Genomic DNA, 18,631 nt, shown 5'->3' with positions numbered 1-18,631 from the left:
AATCCCTTTCTTTTTGCTCTCTACTTCTTTTAGGGTCTTTAGCATATCTTGTCTGCAGCTAGAGATGGTCAGGGGAGGGGTGAGTACAGGCTCCTCTTGGGCATGATTGAGAGTGCACACCTGGAAGTCCTTTCCCAAGTGGCCTGTGTGTGTCTCTGTGCCCCAGTTCCTGAAATTCGTGCGGCAGATTGGCGAAGGGCAGGTGTCCCTGGAGTCCGGTGCAGGGTCGGGCCGAGCTCAGGCAGAACAGTGGGCAGCAGAGTTTATACAGCAGCAGGTAGGACATTGTCACTTTCCAGTCCCACTTCAGAGCCAGCTGATGGCCCAGGCCATGGGTTCAGTGGTCAGTGGTCCCCGATGGGGAAGGATGAGGCCAGCTTGTCTTGATAGCACCCAGGTCCCAAGTGGGTGGGAAAGATTCTGAGAATGGTTTTCTCAGAAGTACCCAGGTTGGTGGTGTTTAGTGGGTATTTAGTGTGTGTCTGAAGGGTGGAAAGTTGGTGGTAATGATACTGACCATCCTTTTTTGTCGCAGGGCACATCAGATGCCTGGGTTGACCAGTTCACAAGACCAGTAAACACATCTGCCCTTGATATGGAGTTTGAACGAGCCAAGTCAGCTATAGAGGTGAGGGCAGATAGTGCAGGAGGAGGCAACCCGAAAGAAAACACTCCTTGGAGTGAGTGGGTGCCTTGGAGTGAGTGGGTGTCTTGGAGTGAGTGGGTGCCTTGGAGTGAGTGGGTGTCTTGGAGTGAGTGGGTGCCTTGGAGTGAGTGGGTGTCTTGGAGTGAGTGGGTGTATGAGCATCCAAGATGGTGCAAATTGTCCTGGATCATCTGTGTCAGAGTTGCTTGGGGATGGGGTGGGTGCTGTTCAAAAATGCAGATTTCTGGGCCACACATGGTGGCTCATGCCTATAATCTCAGCACTTTGGGAGCCCGAGGTGGGTGGATGACCTGAGGTTAGGAGTTTGAGACCAGCCTCAACAACATGGAGAAACCCCATGTCTCTACTAAAAATACAAAATTTGCGTGGTGTGGTGGCGCATGCCTGTAATCCCAGCTACTTGGGAGGCTGAGGCAGGAGAATCGCTTGAACCTGGGAGTTGGAGGTTGCAACGAGATGAGATCATGCCGTTGCACTCTAGCCTGGGCAACAAGAGCAAAACTCTGTCTCAAACAAAAAAGTAAACAAAACAAAACAAAACTAAACTACAGATTTCTGGCCATCACCCCAGACTACTAAATAAGTATCTGGGGATAGGATCCGGCCATCTGCATTTTTAAAAAGTTATTCACATGATTCTTAACCATGTTGAAATTCAAGAACTGCTGCCTTAGGGAATCAGTCCCAGCAGAGCTGAGAGTGGGGTGGGGTGGTCATGATGGATCTCCTTTTTCTATCCGCCTTCCCTTCCTTACAGTCTGATGTCGATTTCTGGGACAAGTTGCAGGCAGAGTTGGAGGAGATGGCAAAACGGGATGCTGAGGCTCACCCCTGGCTTTCTGACTATGATGACCTCACGTCAGCTACCTATGATAAGGTAAGGTAAAAACTCTTAGTTTTTCAGTTCCAGAACTTCCTTCTTTTTAATATGTTTCCTTTAATCCTGAATTTGAAGGGTGCTTTTAAGTATTTTTTTGAGTCCCTTTCCATGAAAAGAAGTCTGAATCATTCCCTTGCCCTTCCTCTTCAGTGATTGAGTATATACTTTATTCTTGGGATATAGATGTTATGGAGACTACCTTTGTCAATAACGACAATCCAGTACACAACACCTGTGAAGGAGGTTTGCACTTGCTTGCCACATTAAGAGCACAGAGGAAGTAGCTGTGCTTGGAGGTCAGATTGGGAGCTTTTTGAGAAGACTGCTGACTCCTTTGGTGGGGAGTGTTAGTGGGCAGACTATCCCTTTGCCTCCACATCTTACTATCTGTTTACTTTTTAAACTCACACGTTCATTTTAAGTTCTTATCTTTTATAGGTACTAGCCACTTGCCCTAATTTAGGGTTTTCAAATAATTTATATTAAATAACTTAAATATTAGGGAAATTTCCTACTAGTATGAAAGATGATTGCATTTTGCATATGGTGCTGTTGACTTAGAAGCATATGTTACTTCTGGGGTCTTACTAAAAAACAAATCTACCTGTGGGTTGTAGGATATTTGGGGATGTGTTTAATAACTGAACTCCTGAGTTAAAGCATGAAGAGGGGAAAGAAGCACTCGGTTTTAAAAAAAGGCAAAACAGGAACTGGGGAGGTGAGTAGTGATGTCTTTTTCTCAGTTCAGATATGGCTGGGAAAGTATTCTGGGGCTGGAACCAGGGCCTGAGATGCAAACCAGGGTGCTGGAGATGGATCTTGATGTAATAAGGGAGCTATGCAAAGACGGGAAGATGCAGTTCAGAAAAAGGCTAGGGTTTGAGAGCCAGTGAAGAACAGTATTAGGAAAAATATGATTGTGTTTATTATTCCAGTCTGATCTGGATTTTTCTAACTATCCTGTGTGATATAAGGGAAAAGATAGCTGGGACCTTACCATATATTTCACCAATCTATGAGTTAATTGTATATAATTTTGATAAGGAAGAACTGAAGGAAATGTAGATAACACTTTTGTTATTATTTTGTATTAACAATTTGATAAGTCATGTAGGCCCCATCAACTTATAAATGGAAATTTATATATTTCTGTAAAAATGTCCATGCTTTTGATACATATAGACATAATACTAGTTTCGTATGAGCAGCATTTTCTTTTATCATTTATTACTCTCATATTTATGACATGCTGGCCAGAATACATTTTGTAATTAAAAACTTTAAAAGTATGTTTGTGGATTCTTGAGCCCTACTTGATATCATTGATACTTTGGGATATTGCAAAATTAGGACAAAAACACTTGCGTCAATGTTTCTCAAAAAAGTGATGTAGTAAGCAATTCCGACAGTATCTGGCTTTAAGCTAATATTAAATTCCTTGTCAATAGCACTTTTAAAAAACAAAATGAATTTGACTCTTGATTGTTAGATAAATTCATGGGTCTCTTTGAATGTACTGTTTGTTTATTGATAGCCCTTAAATTTTCAGAGGCAATTGACATTGCAGCCCAGGCAGATACTAATATACTATTATGAGAAAAGAGAAGTATGTGATGGGACAAACTCTTTGTAGTGATCATTTGTGCAGTTTGATCCTATGATATTTTGGAGCAGACGAGACCATGTATCAGATAAAATTAATGACGTGGGTTTGGCTTTTCAGGATGTAACAGTGAAGCCAAGCTTATCCTGTGTTCTGTGGGTTTTTGATGTATCCTCCAGAGTACTCTTTTTCCATCATCTCTGCAAATATTCTAATTTTGGAAAATTCCTCTTTGATCAGCAATTGATGAGACTTCAACGAGGATAGATAATATGGATGAGAGGAAACTTAGAGAATCCTGTGGTTGCAAGATGGTGTCTTTGGGTTGTTGTGTTATCTAATGAAGACACCTGAAGAGCATTCACATCACTCCTGGCTGTCATATACAGGCCATTATATCTTAAGGAGGTAGCCAGAGCAATGAGGATAATAGCTATTTACACATAGGAGCTTAATCTTTTTGGTAAGGCATTGGTGAAGATTCTCATTTGGTGTCCTCTGTAGCTCTGAGAGGCAGGAATTACTTTTATTAGGAAATTGCATTATAGATGACAGTAATCTCTGTTTTCTGTAGAGTGGCTTAAAACACACATAGTAATGATGAACAATAGTTGAGATTGAATGCGGAAGGATTTGTTTTATTGAACTGTAACAGTCTAGGGCAAGGGCCAGCAAACTGGCTTCTGGAATAAATCTTTATGTTTTTAATGATTCACTAGCTGAGGATGGTTTTAACATTTTTAAATGGTTGGAGAAAATCAAAAGAAGAGTAATACTTTGTGACAAGTGAAAATTATATAAAATTCAAATTTTAGTGTTCATAAATAAAATGTTATTGGAAGATAGCCGTGCTCATTTGTTTACTTACGTCTGGCTGCTTTCACACAACAACAGTAGAGTTGAGTAGTTGCAGCAGATCCACAAAGCCTGAAATATTTATTATCTGGCCCTTCGCAGAAAAAGTTTGCTGATCACTGGACTAGGGTCATTTTCTGCCTTCTGAGTTTTTATATTTTACAGGGATGTCCAAAAACACACTTGTTTTCAATATAAATTACTTTCTATACATTTATCTCAAATCCACTGTAGCATATCTCTCTTCTTAAACCCCCGTTGTAGTTATTTAATTTTCATTTGTGACAAATAATTTGCATCTGGTCGTGACGTAGAACTTTGCTGGTAAGATTTAAGTGTTTTTCATTCTTTATCATTTTCACAATAACAATGAAAAAGGGCCTCATGTCTTTATTTTGTACAGTTTTATCTGAATGTATTCTTAACTGCATTTAGAAAGACCTCCACCTGGCATTTTGCATCTTGTTTTCATTCTGGTATATGATTCTGTGATGGTAACTATTTACTCTCCAAAAAGGGACTTTTTATTTGCATGTCCCAAATTTTGCAGCTTACTAGTGACCTCCCCTTTACCTTATTTCTTCTCTGCCTAGTGTAAAATGCCAGCTGACAAAGCTTTGCAGACAGTATCGGAACTTCTCTAAAGCGAGAAATCCTCAGCTGGAGGAGAACGGTGTCTTTCTGAAGTATTCTCTGCATCTGGATTGTGGGATCCAGCTTTTGCTTACTGTCAGACACAGATTAATATTCATAATTATTAAGAATGAAATTGGGGAGTAAATTAACAATTTCAAAATGCTTGAACATGTTTCATCTAGTGGACATGTGGAACGACTGTGAGCTAAGGAGGAGTTATATTTGAATGGCAGGGCCCCGAACAACATTTCCTTTATACACTAATTATTGAAGGATAACAAGAAACGCACTTTGAATAGCTAGAGACACTTTATCTCATTACTATAAGCAGATCCTGTTGAGATGTTCTGCCTGATGGTGAGAAGTCAAGGTGTGGGAATGCAAGCCTGTGATGACTTCCTAAAATAAACTTATTTCCAGTGTGGATGAGTTTGTAGACTTGACTAGCTTCCCAGGTGTCATGAACAGGAGATGGCAGCATGAGCCTGATACCAAATGATTTTACTTTGTCATACATGATCTTTATAATATGGAGAATTTGCCAGCAATTAATTCAGGAACCTGTTTGGAGGCCCTCAGCTTCTCCGCCTGTTGGTTGTCATCCTCGCAACCCTGCTGTTCTGACTGTGCCAACTCTCAGTCCATCTCTCACGTGCTTTTCTTGTAGGGGTACCAGTTTGAGGAGGAGAACCCCTTGCGTGATCACCCTCAGCCTTTTGAAGAAGGGCTGCGGCGCCTTCAGGAGGGGGACCTGCCAAATGCTGTGCTGCTTTTTGAGGCAGCTGTGCAGCAGGATCCTAAGCACATGGAAGTGAGTGACTCCATATTCTGATTTCTGACTAGAGACTGCTTCCTCCATCTTGAGAAAGGCCCCAAGGAGGGTAGTGCAGATGGGTTAGGGCCTGGGTGGTGGCCTAGGATAGGGGCTTGAGAGCGAGATGGTGAGTGGGAGAAGCCAGGGGGAAGGGCGAATGGAGAGGTGAATATGGGGTGATGGAATCTGTCAACTTCCCTCTAGGCTTGGCAGTATCTGGGTACCACCCAGGCAGAGAATGAGCAAGAACTATTAGCCATCAGTGCGTTGCGGAGGTGAGTACACCGAAAGGTGTGGGTGAGGTGCTTCCAAGTCTCTGCATGTAACCGTTTGAATGACAGAAGCGCAGACCTGGATCCTTGTCTGCTTTCTGGGTGCTATTGAGAGTGTTTTCTCATGCTGAAACTGAGGGTTGGAGTGAATTCCATTCCTTCCTCGGCTTTTGACTTTATTTGAGGGGCTCTGGTTGGTTCCTTGGCTGCTAAAACTTCCCCCTTAGATCTGTAACTTTTTTATTAACTCATGTCAGAGGAGTCACAGGTGAGGGAGGCCATTGTGACTCTGCAGTTCAAAGCTTGGCTTGGATCCCAGGGTGCTCACGTGTGCCAGTGTCATTGCGGATATCAAGTCTGCCCATCCCTGATCAAACAGGTGTCTGGAGCTAAAGCCAGATAACCAGACAGCACTGATGGCTCTGGCCGTGAGCTTCACCAACGAGTCCCTGCAGCGACAAGCCTGTGAAACCCTACGAGACTGGCTGCGGTACACACCAGCCTATGCCCATCTGGTGACACCTGCAGAAGAAGGGGCTGGTGGGGCAGGACTGGGCCCCAGCAAGCGTATCCTGGGGTCTCTGTTGTCTGAGTGAGTATGAGGGGTTCCTAGGATGAGGAATTACAGTAACCTAAGTCCCAGTAGGAGGGTAGAGGGTGACCTTGATTTTGGAAGTTTGGATAGATTGAGACTGAAGGGTCCTGAGAGTGGGATGGGAAACCTAGGACCACCTTGAAGGAGGTCTGAATTCTACAGTTCAGTGCTAGGATGAAATAGAAAAACAGGTTTCTATATTGGACTTTGAGAGTAGAAGGGATGACTGATAGATTGATGAATGTTGGGGATATGATTGATCAATGAAGGAATTAATTTGGGGGGATGGGAATAGAGACGTTCATCTACCTACTTTTTTTGTGCTTCTTTTCCTTTTCATCCAGCTCCCTGTTTCTTGAAGTGAAAGAGCTCTTCCTGGCAGCTGTGCGGCTGGACCCTACCTCCATTGACCCTGATGTGCAGTGTGGCTTGGGAGTCCTTTTCAACCTGAGTGGGGAGTATGACAAGGCCGTGGACTGCTTCACAGCTGCCCTCAGCGTTCGTCCCAATGTGAGCCCGGGGAGGAATGGAAATGGGACATGATTCTGTACCTTATTGAAGAGCCATTTGTTGGGAAACTGAGTGTGAGGGCGCATGCCTGTAGTCCCAGCTACTTGGGAGCTGAAGTGGGAGAATCAAGGCCCTGCCCACCCCCACAAAAAAAGAATAATTTGTTCAGACTTTTGGAGTCTTGGGGTATTTCATTCCGGTGTTCCATGTACTGACTGCCTTCGGAGGGTTGGGAAAAGAAGGGTGGGAGTGTAGAGTCATCTGGACATAAGAGAGTCTGCATAGGGTGAGAGGGGCTACATTGTAGCCACACAGTGAACTGTTCAGAATGGAATGGGATGAAACATGTTAGCTAAACAGAATAGTGAAACAGGTGGAGTGAAGGGCAGAATTTGATCTGAGTCAAGCCGTTCCCATCCCTTCTGCCTCTCTATTCCCAGGACTATTTGCTGTGGAATAAGCTAGGGGCCACCCTGGCCAATGGAAACCAGAGTGAAGAAGCAGTCGCTGCTTACCGCCGGGCCCTCGAGCTCCAGCCTGGCTATATCCGGTCACGCTATAACCTGGGCATCAGCTGCATCAACCTTGGGGCTCACCGGTGAGAGTATCTATTGAGAAATGAATGAATGAGCTTTTTCTCCCTGCCTTTGGCCCTAGCTCCTTATTCTCAGATCCTGTTTGACTAACCAGCCCTAGCTGCTAGGTGACCTGCTTCCTTCCATTGTTGTTCAGCTTAATAGCTCTCATTCCTCTTCTTCCTTACAGGGAGGCTGTGGAGCACTTTCTGGAGGCCCTGAACATGCAGAGGAAAAGCCGGGGCCCCCGGGGTGAAGGAGGCGCCATGTCGGAGAACATCTGGAGCACCCTGCGTTTGGCATTGTCTATGTTAGGCCAGAGCGATGCCTATGGGGCAGCTGACGCACGGGATCTGTCCACCCTCCTAACTATGTTTGGCCTGCCCCAGTGACAGTGGGACGGGCTGCCCTGTGAGTGTCCACCTGGAGGGATCCCTGCTTTGGATGTGATTCCCTCTCCCCAGATGGGCCTACCAAGGGGGTGGGCTGATGACCATAAGCGGTACGGCCTTTCAGGAGCTGCCTCAACGTAGGGGTGGGTAGTCTGTGTTCTAGTTCCTACATAATTGTAGGGAAATGAGCTGGGTTATCTCTGAGTCCCTTGGTAATTCAAGGGCTGTACATCCAGCTACAGATCTCTCTGCTCATCATGCCATTTCTTGGTGCTGCTTTTTGGGTAGGACCCAACGATTTAGGGTAACTGTTATCATCAGCTGCCATTTCTAATAGGGTCTACCACATTTGTAATGTCTGTCCTTTCCCCCACTTTTACTGGGAATTGATAGTAGTCCAGCTTCCTTGGGCGGTGGAAGTAGGAGGTTCATCTGCTGTGCGCCTCTAATGTCTGTCTGGATGGGATGTGTTAGGAGTTGGCCTGTTTGGTTGAATTGTTGATTTGGTTGAGCAGAGCTGAGTTTTGGTGGGAGTGCTCATAGTTCTGTCATTCTGGGACCTCTCCTGGCTGAGCTCTGATTCCCTGTGAGCACGATGCTGATGCAATAGTCCTGTGTCATCACTGCTGCGGTCCTCAGGAGCTGCCAGGGCCAGTTGCTACAGAGTGTCTGGGTGTGTGGTGTAGGAGGAAGGTTCCTTGTGAAATGAGGCTGGGTGGCAGCGGGGAGGGACTAGATCAGAAGAGATCAAGAGCTCTGTTCTGGAACGTTGGTGGGAGGACAGAGCAAGTGGGAAGGGGGTGTGGTGAGTGCAGCAGTCCCTCCTCCTCTTAGAAGTACCTGTGAATGGGAATTGAGCTAACTCTTCTAGAAAGTTGGTTCAGAAATTGCGATCTTGCCAGATTTCTAGCAAAAAGGTTCAGTGTTACCATAAGCCTTTGCTGTACTTCTTGAAATGTTTCTAGGGGAGAGCATTGGAAAATCCCCTTCCCCCATCTTATCTCCGGAAGGTGAAGATTGAAGGAAGATGTGGGAGCAGCTTGGATTCTTCTCAATTGTCCCCTGCATGGGGAGATACACTAACCCCCGGAAATGACTGCTAAGTCTCTTGCCTTGTCTTCAGTAGCTAATGATCAGAGAGATTTTTTTTTTAAAACTACCATGGTCCCAAGATTCCATCCTGAAATTTATTTTTCTTTGTATGAATATGTGTAAATGATTTAAAAATAAAACTGTAAAATATTTGTACGAAGAATAAATGGAACTGATGTGGGTATGAGTTCTGCTGGCCATGAAGTGGGGTGGCAGGAGGTGAGCTGGCGTTTGGAGGACTGGGATTCAATGGTTTTTGTCTTTGAAATTCTCATTGGTATATTGGTTACCCGCTCATCCCTCTAAAAGTGAGAGAGCACAGGGGACAGTTTCCTGTTCTGTGGGCTAGCAGGAGAAAGAGATGTCGATAATCATGAATTTTTACTCCTGTTACTAGTACAAAGGAAAGTGTGCAGTGCCATATAATTGTTAGGTCGTTCTGTATTATGAATTACATGGAAGGATTTTGATAGTTTTTCAACGCTTCGGGTTTCTAAAGGTTTTCATCTGGCTCTGCCTGCCTTTATTGGGAACTGTATCAAGTGCCATATCAGGATGGGTATTTATCCTGAGGAAAAATTTTAAAATATATACAAATATTTATACTTAGAGACAGATGTCTATGGCCACATTAGACATGGAAAAAAGTTTTTTTTTTTTTTTTTGAGATGGAGTTTCACTCTTTTTGCCCGAGCTGGAGTGCAGTGGCGTGATCTCGGCTCACTGCAGCCTCTGCCTCCCAGGTTCAAGCAATTCTCCTGCCTCAGCCTCCTAAGTAGATGGGATTACAGGCATGCACCACCACGCCCAGCTAATTTTGTATTTTTAGTAGAGACGGGGTTTCATCATGTTGGTCAGGCTGGTCTCGAACGCCTGTCCTCAGGCAATCCACCCACCTTGGCCTCCCAAAGTGCTGTGATTACAGACGTGAGCCACTGCGCCTGGCCAAAAAAAGTCTAACTTTTAAATTTATTTCAAAAGTTTTTCAAATAGAGACTAGATCTCACTGTGTTGAACAGGCTGGTCTTGAACTCCTGGCCTCAAGGAATCCTCCTGCCTCAGCCTCCCAAAGTTCTGGGATCACAGGGATGAGCACCATACCTGACCAAAGTCTAATTTTTTTTTTCCAGTTGGCTCAAAAGCTGCCAAAAAAAAACCCCCCCCAAAAACCCAAAAACAAAAGAAAACAGGTCTAAAACACAACTGGGTAAGTAAATTGTCCAGACAGTGAAATATAGCTATTGCTATTTAATCATTTATGGAATAATTTCCAGTGACAAATAGATGCTAACAATATAGTGAGAAAAATGGTTAGTCAATTATTTACAGATTGTCTCAAGAAAAAAATGCATTGAAAAGACAATAGGGAACTATCTCAATGTGCTAAAAGTGGGGCGATCATACTTCTCTGTAATTCTCAAATTTTCTTGGTGCATGTGGTACTTTTCTAGAGGAGAAAATTAAACACCTGGGGGAGGGGAGCAGGCAGCTGTGATGGCACCTGTAGCCACCTGGGTGATCATGAGGCAGCTGGTGTCTTGGGCTCTGCAGGGTGGTGGTGCAAAGACCCAGGCGGGAAGTGGGCTGGGCAGGTGGAGGAGCAGTTTCCACCCTACACAGGTGCAGGACATGACAAAGTCTGGCTGTGTAAATGACTTAAGAATTAAGCTAACACTTGGTTCAAGCCAAGTCTCCAGGTTTGTCTCCACCTGATTTTGGTAGCATTAATGTGTCCAAGAGGATGCTTTTCTTGCATGGCTTGTGCCAGGTACATCTTTTGAATCCAGTAAAATTTAGCCAACATTTGCTGACCCCCTACCATATGCCAAGCACCAGTTCCAGGCACCAGGGCTATGATTCACAAAGCAGATGAGATCCCTGCTCTTGGGGCTAACATACTTGTTAGAGAAGAGACAGTACACAAGTAAGACAATTTCAGTTATAAGTGCTCTGAAGAAACAAAAATGTCACTATGTACTAGAGAGTGAAGGGGAGGGTTAGTGGTGGCAACATTAGGATGGTGAGGAAAGGCCTTTCACATGAGGTTATCTGCGTGATTGGTAGGAGCCAGCCCTGGAGAGTTTCGATGGAAAAGGAGTCCAGGTCCTGGGAGCAAAGGCTCTGATCTGTACATTCCAACAGAAAGCACAGAAGCTGCAGCAGACCTGAACACTCCCCGGCCCCACCCTCCCGCTCACAGCCAAGCCGCTTCAGCAAGTGGGCCATGCACACTGCCTCCACTCAAGGCCATTTCATTCACGTCTTCTCCCACGGTACTGTTCCCTGCACTCACCAATGCAACTGCTTTGCCAAGGTCACCTGACTTCACAGATTGCCAAAGCAGATGGACACATTGATTTCTGATCTTGACCATACTGTGAGCTCTGCCACACCTGGTTAGGCAGGTCGTGCACTGCGTATTACTATGCCGTTAACATCCATCTGCCAGTCTGCGGTGTTGTACAGTTCACAATCTATATGGCTGTACTCTGGTTCCGCACTGATGAACACCCTTCTTTAAGTCTTCTCCCCTGCTTCCGTTATTTCTTCTCTCATGGTTCTTCTTCTTCTCAGTCTCCCTTATGTGTCTCTATCTGCTGCTTAATGTTGATCTTCCTCAGGGCTGTTCTTGCCTTGCTTTCCTTGCTTTGCAGGATCCTGTGGTGCCCTCGTCCACACCTGTGGCGTAACTACCATGTAAATGTTGATGACAGTCTCACCTAGATCTCACCCCAGGCCTTAGCAACGTGGCATAGCTACCACGTTCTGTCTTCTCCACTTGGATGTTCCCTAGGTACCTTAAATTCAACAAATTCAAAATAGGAATTTCCTTCCAAAAATCTGCGCCTTGTTTTGTAGACTTGCAGGCACATGAGGAGAAAGTAGTGAGTGGATCTGGACTCCTTGTTCTCCCGTAATACTCCCTTAGTCCCCAGTCCTGCAGGGTCTACCTCCTCGCTATAGGTCACAGAGGTCCTCCCATCTCTGCGCCTTTGTTAGTACTTTTGTTCAGGGGTTCATCCTCTTTCTTGGTTTGCTGTGATAGCTTCTTTTTTTTTTTTTCTCATTTCATTTGCCATCAATTCCTCATCACTGAAAATAATGTTCTTAGACATGGTGTGTTATTTCTTACCTCTGACTTCTCACTATCGTGCATGACAGGTAAAAGTTTAATCAGTGCTGCTGAGTGAACTGAATGCATTCTAGAACTGTGGGTGGAAGAATCAGGAAATGCCAAGGGAGCTGATCCACGTGTAGAGATGTTTTGATTCTCTCCTAGTTGGAGAAGATGAATTGAAATTCTTGATCACTGTGCCTCCCCAAGGGGAAGTGCCCTGAGACAAAGGTACAGGTGGATACTTTTCTGGAGGGCTCCGCCTAGAGAGGGCACAGTTAAGGGGGTGCTCCCCTTCAGAACAAAGCCAAGGAATGAGCCAGGGACCCCATTCAACTGCTCTTGGTATGGAAGGGAGAACACTGCTCCTGGAGAGGGACTTCTGCAGGGGTGGGGGTGTGCGTCCTGCCCAGAGGCTCCTCAGTGCCCAGGGCCTGGGGTTCAGCAGTTATGTGGAGTGGGAAGGAGCTCTTTGCAAGGAAGCTGTGGCTTTGGAGACTAAGGCTATGCAGCTTGTAACAGAGCTTCTGAGTCCTTACTAAGAAGACTCATACTAGTGTCAGGAGAGAGCAGCATAATGAGACAGTGATGGTGGGAGGGGCCACCTTGGGTATGACTGATTAGTGATTGCCTTGACCACACTGGCATTGCAGAGGCCACAGACATCTGGATGAGCTGCTCTCTGGTGTCTGAGGTGCCACACCTTTGTTGGTCCTGCTTTCATTTGCACAGACTGGGAAGAAGGAGAGTATTGGAGCAGAACTCAACTGTGGCCCATGGCCAATTAAGAGAATCAGAAGAGAACTTCAGCACACACCACCACCACCACCACCACCACACACACACACACAGGAATTCTCAAGAAAATGCCAGTAGAGCACAAATGACTTCTTAGAATGAATAAACAGGATTTTCTAATTAAAAATGCAATAAGTAAGTAGAAAAAGAGAATTATCACTCTTGAGAACCAAATTAATGAGGTTGGGAGCGGTGGCTCATGCCTGTAATCCCAGCACTTTGGGAGACCGAGGTGGGTGGATCACCTGAGATCAGGAGTTCGAGACCAGCCTGACCAACGTGGTGAAAACCCGTCTCTATTAAAAAAAACAAAAATTAGCTGGACGTGTTAGCGCGTGTCTGTAATCCCAGCTACTCGGGAGGCTGAGGCAGGAAAATTACTTGAACCCAGGAGGCGGAGGTTGCAGTGAGCCGACATCGTGCCATTGCACTCCAGCCTGGGGGACAGGGCAAGACTCTGTCTCAAAAAAACAAAACAAGACAAAAACCCAGAAAATGCTCCTGAGCTCAAGCCTCCATTGAAAACCTATACTGAATCCCATATAGACTAATAAGAGAAAGAGGGCTCCCTCGTGTCAGTTGGGATGATAGGGTTCTGGAATTGTAGAGGCTGTGTAGAGGCAGTTAATCCTCAGAGCAAGAGGAGCATTATTACCATAGTGGATGGTAAGGTCGGAATAGGAACGAGGGGCCCTTGATCCACGTGAACGTATTTGTCATGGCTAATCAACCCTGTTCTTCCTCAGAGCAAAAGAGATGGACAGCCAATGAAGGCATGACAAAAGGCTAATGTCAGCCCCTACAATGAATCACCTTTGCCAAGGTTCCAGATCTGAATTAGTTATTAATTGAAGAGAAGGGCAAGTCTCTTTCAAAAAGAACCATGTGATACCACATACAAGTATATTCAATACATATTCTCCAAATCTCTCAAAGGACCTACCGCCAAATACTAGAATTATCATGTACTAGGGAAGGGAGAACACCCAGATCTTCAAGGCATCTAATGACCCTCGGTCATAACTATGACCTAGCTTGACATAGTGCAGAGTGAATGGAGTCCAGGCCCAGGAGTTTCTCATAGTAGGTCTAATGTGGTCGTTTCTCTCCATATTTAGCCTTTCCTAATACAATTCGTTATTATTACTAATGGCAGCACCCTTTTTCCATTTCCCAGCCTGGAAACTCTAGTTCTGAAATTTTTCTTCACTCCCATATCCCATCAGTCACTGAATTATAACTAAGCCTTTTTATTCATTGTTTAAAACTATGTAACATTTAATAATACTGAGAATACACTTAACATGTAATTTATAAAGCACAAAAATGATGTTCTTTCAGCGTATGCTTCCCTATAACAATAATGCATTTGTTTTTGAGCTTTCTCAAAATGGTATCTTTTTGTTTTACATTCTTGGGACTTGCTTTTATTCATCTAGCATTACATTTCAAAGACTCATTCATATTTTAGTGTACAGCTGCTGTCCACTAAGATACCACAAATAATTTGTTCATTCTTCTGTTAACATTTAGGTTGTTTCCACTGTTCTCTCTAAAGAACAAATTGGGAATATTCATGTAATTGTCTCCTAGTGCACATATGCAAGCATTTTGGGGTATATACCAAGGAGTAGAATTGTTGAGTCGGGTGCATACCAATTGTTAGGTATATGCCAATGGGTAGAATTCTTGTGAATAATTTAGGGTAGGTACCCTATTTAATATAGGGTAATGTTGAACTGTTTTTAAAGTGAGTGCCACTTTCCATCCCCATCATAAATGTATAAGAATTCCCACTGCTCTATATCTTTCGTGTGCTTAGTACTGTTGAACTCCAACTTGTTCTATAATTTGGAATTGTTAGACATTAATTTTTCCCTTCTAGTGACTTTAAAATGGTATTCCGTTGTGATTTTTCTTTGCATTTCTTTTCTTCTTCTTCTTATTTTTTGAGATGGAGTCTCGCTCTGTCGCCCAGGCTGGAGTGCAGTGGCGTGATCTCAGTTCACTGCAGCCTCTACCTCCCAGGTTCAAGCGATTCTCCTGCCTCAGTCTCCCGAGTAGCTGGGATTACAGGAGCCTGCCATCATGGCCAGCTAATTTTTGTATTTTTAGTAGATTCGGGGTTTCACCATGTTGGCCAGGCTGGTCTTGAACTGACCTCAGGTGATCCACACACCTTGGCCTCCCAAAGTGCTGGGATTACAGGCATGAGCCACTGCACCTGGCCTGCATTTCTGATTAATAAAAACATAATAGAAACATTGAGCATCCTTTCATATTTATTGGCTATTCATATTTATTGGCTATTTATATGAATAGCCAATAAATATGAAAGGATGCTCAATGTTTTTATTGTGAATTACTGTGAATTGCCTAATTTATGTCTATTGTCCATTTTTCTATTGGGTTGTTTTTATATTACTGATTTTTAGAAGATCCTTATGTATTTTGGATACTAATCCATATGTATTACAAATAAGTTCTGTCAGTTTGTGGCTTGTCTTTTCATGTACTGGCTTTTTTTTTTTTTTTTTGACAAAAGTTTGTTGTAGTTACATTTCTCACTTTAAAAAATATGATTATTGCTTTTTGTGTGTAGTTCAAAAGTCCTTGCCTACTTCAGAATCATAAAACTATTATCCTCTATATTGCTCTATAAATTTTAAAGCATTGACTTTCACATTTAAGACTTTAATCCATCCGAAATTGATTTTTATATATGGTATGAGGTAAGAATCCAACTTAATACTGTTTTTCATATGGATAGTTAATTACTCCAGAAACATTCACGGAATGACTTATCCTTTCTCCAGTGACCTACAGTGCCATCTCTTTCATTTCTATTTGGTTTCATTAATTTTTTGTCTGTCCCTGTGCTGATACCACTCCATCTTAGTGATCTAACTTTTGTCATAGCCTTTGTGTCTTCCAGAGAAAGTTTCCTTCCCCAGTTATTCACTTTTGTGTTTTTTGAAAAATATTCTTGAGTCTTTGCTCTTTCATATATATTATGTAAGGAGTTTATAAATTTCTACAAAAAAAGCCTATTGGGATTTTAGTTGGGATTACATTTAATCTGTAGATCAGTTTGGAAAGAGCTGATATCTTTACAATTATTTTTTTTCCATGAAATTTGTATATATATATATATATATATATATATATATATTTTTTTTTTTTTTTTTTTTTTTTTTTTTTTTGAGACAGAGTCTTGCTCTTATTGCCCAGGCTGGAGTGCAGTGACACAATCTCTGCTCACTGCTCCGTCCGCCTCCAGGGTTCAAGCAATTCTCCTGCCTCAGCCACCCGAGTAACTAGGACTACAAGCGTGCGCCACCATGCCCAGCTATTGTTTGGGTATATACCAACAGGTAGAATTCTTGTATTTTCGTATTTTCTTGTAGAATTTTGTATGTTTGGTAGAGACGGGGTTTTGCCATGTTGGTCAGGCTGGTCTTGAACTCCTGACCTCAGGTGATCTGCCTGCCTTGACCTCCCAAAGTGCTAGGATTACAGGCATGAGCCACCATGCCTGGCCTAAATATCTTTTAATATACTTAAATGTTTGCTATTTTTTAAATATAAAGTTTAGTATATGTCCTGCCAAAGCAAGCACTTAGTGCGATGTTTTATAATTATTAAATTTATCTCTAGGTACTTAATATTATAAATTATGTCTTTATTAAATTATATGTAAAAATAGTTTATTTCTGGCAATCTTTTTGAATATGAAAATGCAATTCTTTTTGTGTAGTGATATATCCAATTGCCAAATTCTCTTACAGATTCAGTAGGTTTAATCAATCTGACAATAGATTCTTTTGGATTTTCTATAATCATACACAATCATACCATATAGAAATGATGACCTTTTTATTTATTCCTCTCCAATCGTTATAACTATTGTATCTTTAAAAAAATTATACTGCACTATCTAGACTCTCCAACACAAAATTGAATAAAAGAGTTTATTCTTTCTTGTGTACGCAATACTTCTAAGTTTTCACCAATAAGAATGACTTTTGAGTCTTCTAAAAATGGTATCATTCTATTATAGTTTCCTGGGATTTACTTTTATTCATTATATTTCAAAGACTCATTTGTATTTTAGTATATAGCTGCAGTTCGCAAATACATCACAAATAATTTGCTCATTCTTCTGTCAATTAACATTTAGGTTGTTTTCACTTTTGACTGTAATGAACAAATTGTTGCTATGAATATTCTTGTAGTTATTTCCTAGTGCACATGTGCAAGAGATTTTTGGCTGTATATCAAGGAGCACTAATGGTAAAACAATTCATTAGTTTACAGAAACTTCTATTTTCCTTATTTGGTAAGAATTATTCTCTTAAAAAATTGTGAATGTTATATTATTCATACTTTTGCATTAAAAACATGAATAGATTTTGAAATTACTTTAGAAATCTTCAGATATAGACTATTACCTATTAATATAATACTGATAATGATATCATTATCAGTATCTGTGGTGGTATTATATTAGTCAAAATTTCTAAATTCATCTTGGGATTTTAGAAATTATATTGAAGCTAGCATCAATGAGCAATACAATTACTGTTGATAACCCAAATTTATCAGAGACATGTGGCATCTTAAAATTTTACTCAGATAATGCATTTGGGTGACTTTGTAGTCTGCAAAATTTGCAGTCACAGCTAAGGTTAAGAAAACCATTTTGTAAATGGGCAAAGGACACGAACAGACACTTTTCAAAATAAGACATTTATTTGGTCAACAAATATATGAAAAAATGCTCAACATTACTAATGAAATGCAAATCAAAACCACAATGAGATACCATCTTAACACCAGTGAGAATGGCTATTGTTAAAAAGTCAGAAAAGTAACATGTTAGTGAGGTTGCAGAGAGAAGGGGACTTACACTCTGTTGGTGAGAATGTAAATTAGTTCAGACACTGTGGAAAGCAGTTTGGAGGTTTCTCAAAGAACTTAAAACTACCATTTGACCCAGTAGTCCCATTACAGGGTATATACCCAAAGGAAAATAAATCACTCTACCCAAAAGACACATGCACTCATATGTTCATTGCAGCAGTATTCATGATAACAATGACGTGGAATCAACCTGGATGCCCATCAATGGTGGACCGGATAAAGAAAATGTGATACCTATGCAATATAGAATACTATGCATCCACAAAAAAGAACAAAATCATGTCCTTTGCATTTACATGGTTGCAGCTAGAGGCCATTATCCTAAGCAAATTAACACAGGAACAGAAAACCCAATACCACAGATTCTCACTTATAAGTGGGAGTTAAACATGTAGTACACATGAACATAAAGATAAGAACAATAGACACTGCAGACTACCAGAGAGCTGGGAGCGGGATGAAGGTTTGAAAAACGATTGGGTACTATGCTCACTCCTCTGGGTGATGGCATCATTTGTACACCAAACCTCAGCAACATGCAGTTTTTTCATGTGACAAACCTGCATGTGTACTTCCAGAACCCGGAATAAAAGTCAAAAACAAAACAAAAAACCCGTTTTACAAAGACACTATTTAAATTATTTGTAATCAATTTAAATATTAATTAAATCAAATTCTTTTTTTTTTTTTGAGACAGAGTTTCACTCTTGTTGCCCAGGCTGGAGTGCAATGGCACGCTTTTGGCTCACTGCAACCTCCGCTTCCCGGGTTCAAGCGATTCTCCTGCCTCAGCCTCTCGAGTAGCTGGGATTACAGGCGTCCGCCACCACGCCCGGCTAATTTTTGTATTTTTAGTAGAGACAGGGTTTCACCACGTTGGCCAGGCTGGTCTTGAACTCCTGAT

The 18,631-nt window shown here is 42.4% G+C and overlaps 1 protein-coding gene across 19 annotated transcripts in view; it reads left to right on the top strand.

Moving 5' to 3' along the window:
- The window catches only part of PEX5 (peroxisomal biogenesis factor 5), a 31,516-nt gene that overhangs the window by 10,206 nt on the left and 2,679 nt on the right, over window positions 1-18,631 (top strand). For 8 of the 19 annotated variants that reach the window (XM_025402822.1, XM_025402820.1, XM_025402819.1 and 5 more), the window contains 8 exons: window positions 536-628; window positions 1,425-1,544; window positions 5,309-5,452; window positions 5,660-5,730; window positions 6,107-6,319; window positions 6,667-6,832; window positions 7,273-7,430; window positions 7,598-9,078. In XM_025402822.1, the coding sequence (XP_025258607.1) occupies window positions 536-628; window positions 1,425-1,544; window positions 5,309-5,452; window positions 5,660-5,730; window positions 6,107-6,319; window positions 6,667-6,832; window positions 7,273-7,430; window positions 7,598-7,799 (1,167 nt within the window). In that variant the 3' untranslated portion in view covers window positions 7,800-9,078. Of the gene's footprint in view, window positions 1-166; window positions 278-535; window positions 629-1,424; window positions 1,545-5,308; window positions 5,453-5,659; window positions 5,731-6,106; window positions 6,320-6,666; window positions 6,833-7,272; window positions 7,431-7,597; window positions 9,079-18,631 lie in introns of those variants that run through there. The other 11 variants (XM_025402812.1, XM_025402810.1, XM_025402826.1 and 8 more) reach the window with 4 other exon arrangements.

This window comes from Theropithecus gelada, chromosome 11, assembly GCF_003255815.1.
Source record: "Theropithecus gelada isolate Dixy chromosome 11, Tgel_1.0, whole genome shotgun sequence".
Taxonomy (NCBI): domain Eukaryota; kingdom Metazoa; phylum Chordata; class Mammalia; order Primates; family Cercopithecidae; genus Theropithecus; species Theropithecus gelada.
This window is presented reverse-complemented; position numbering and strand designations above follow the sequence as displayed.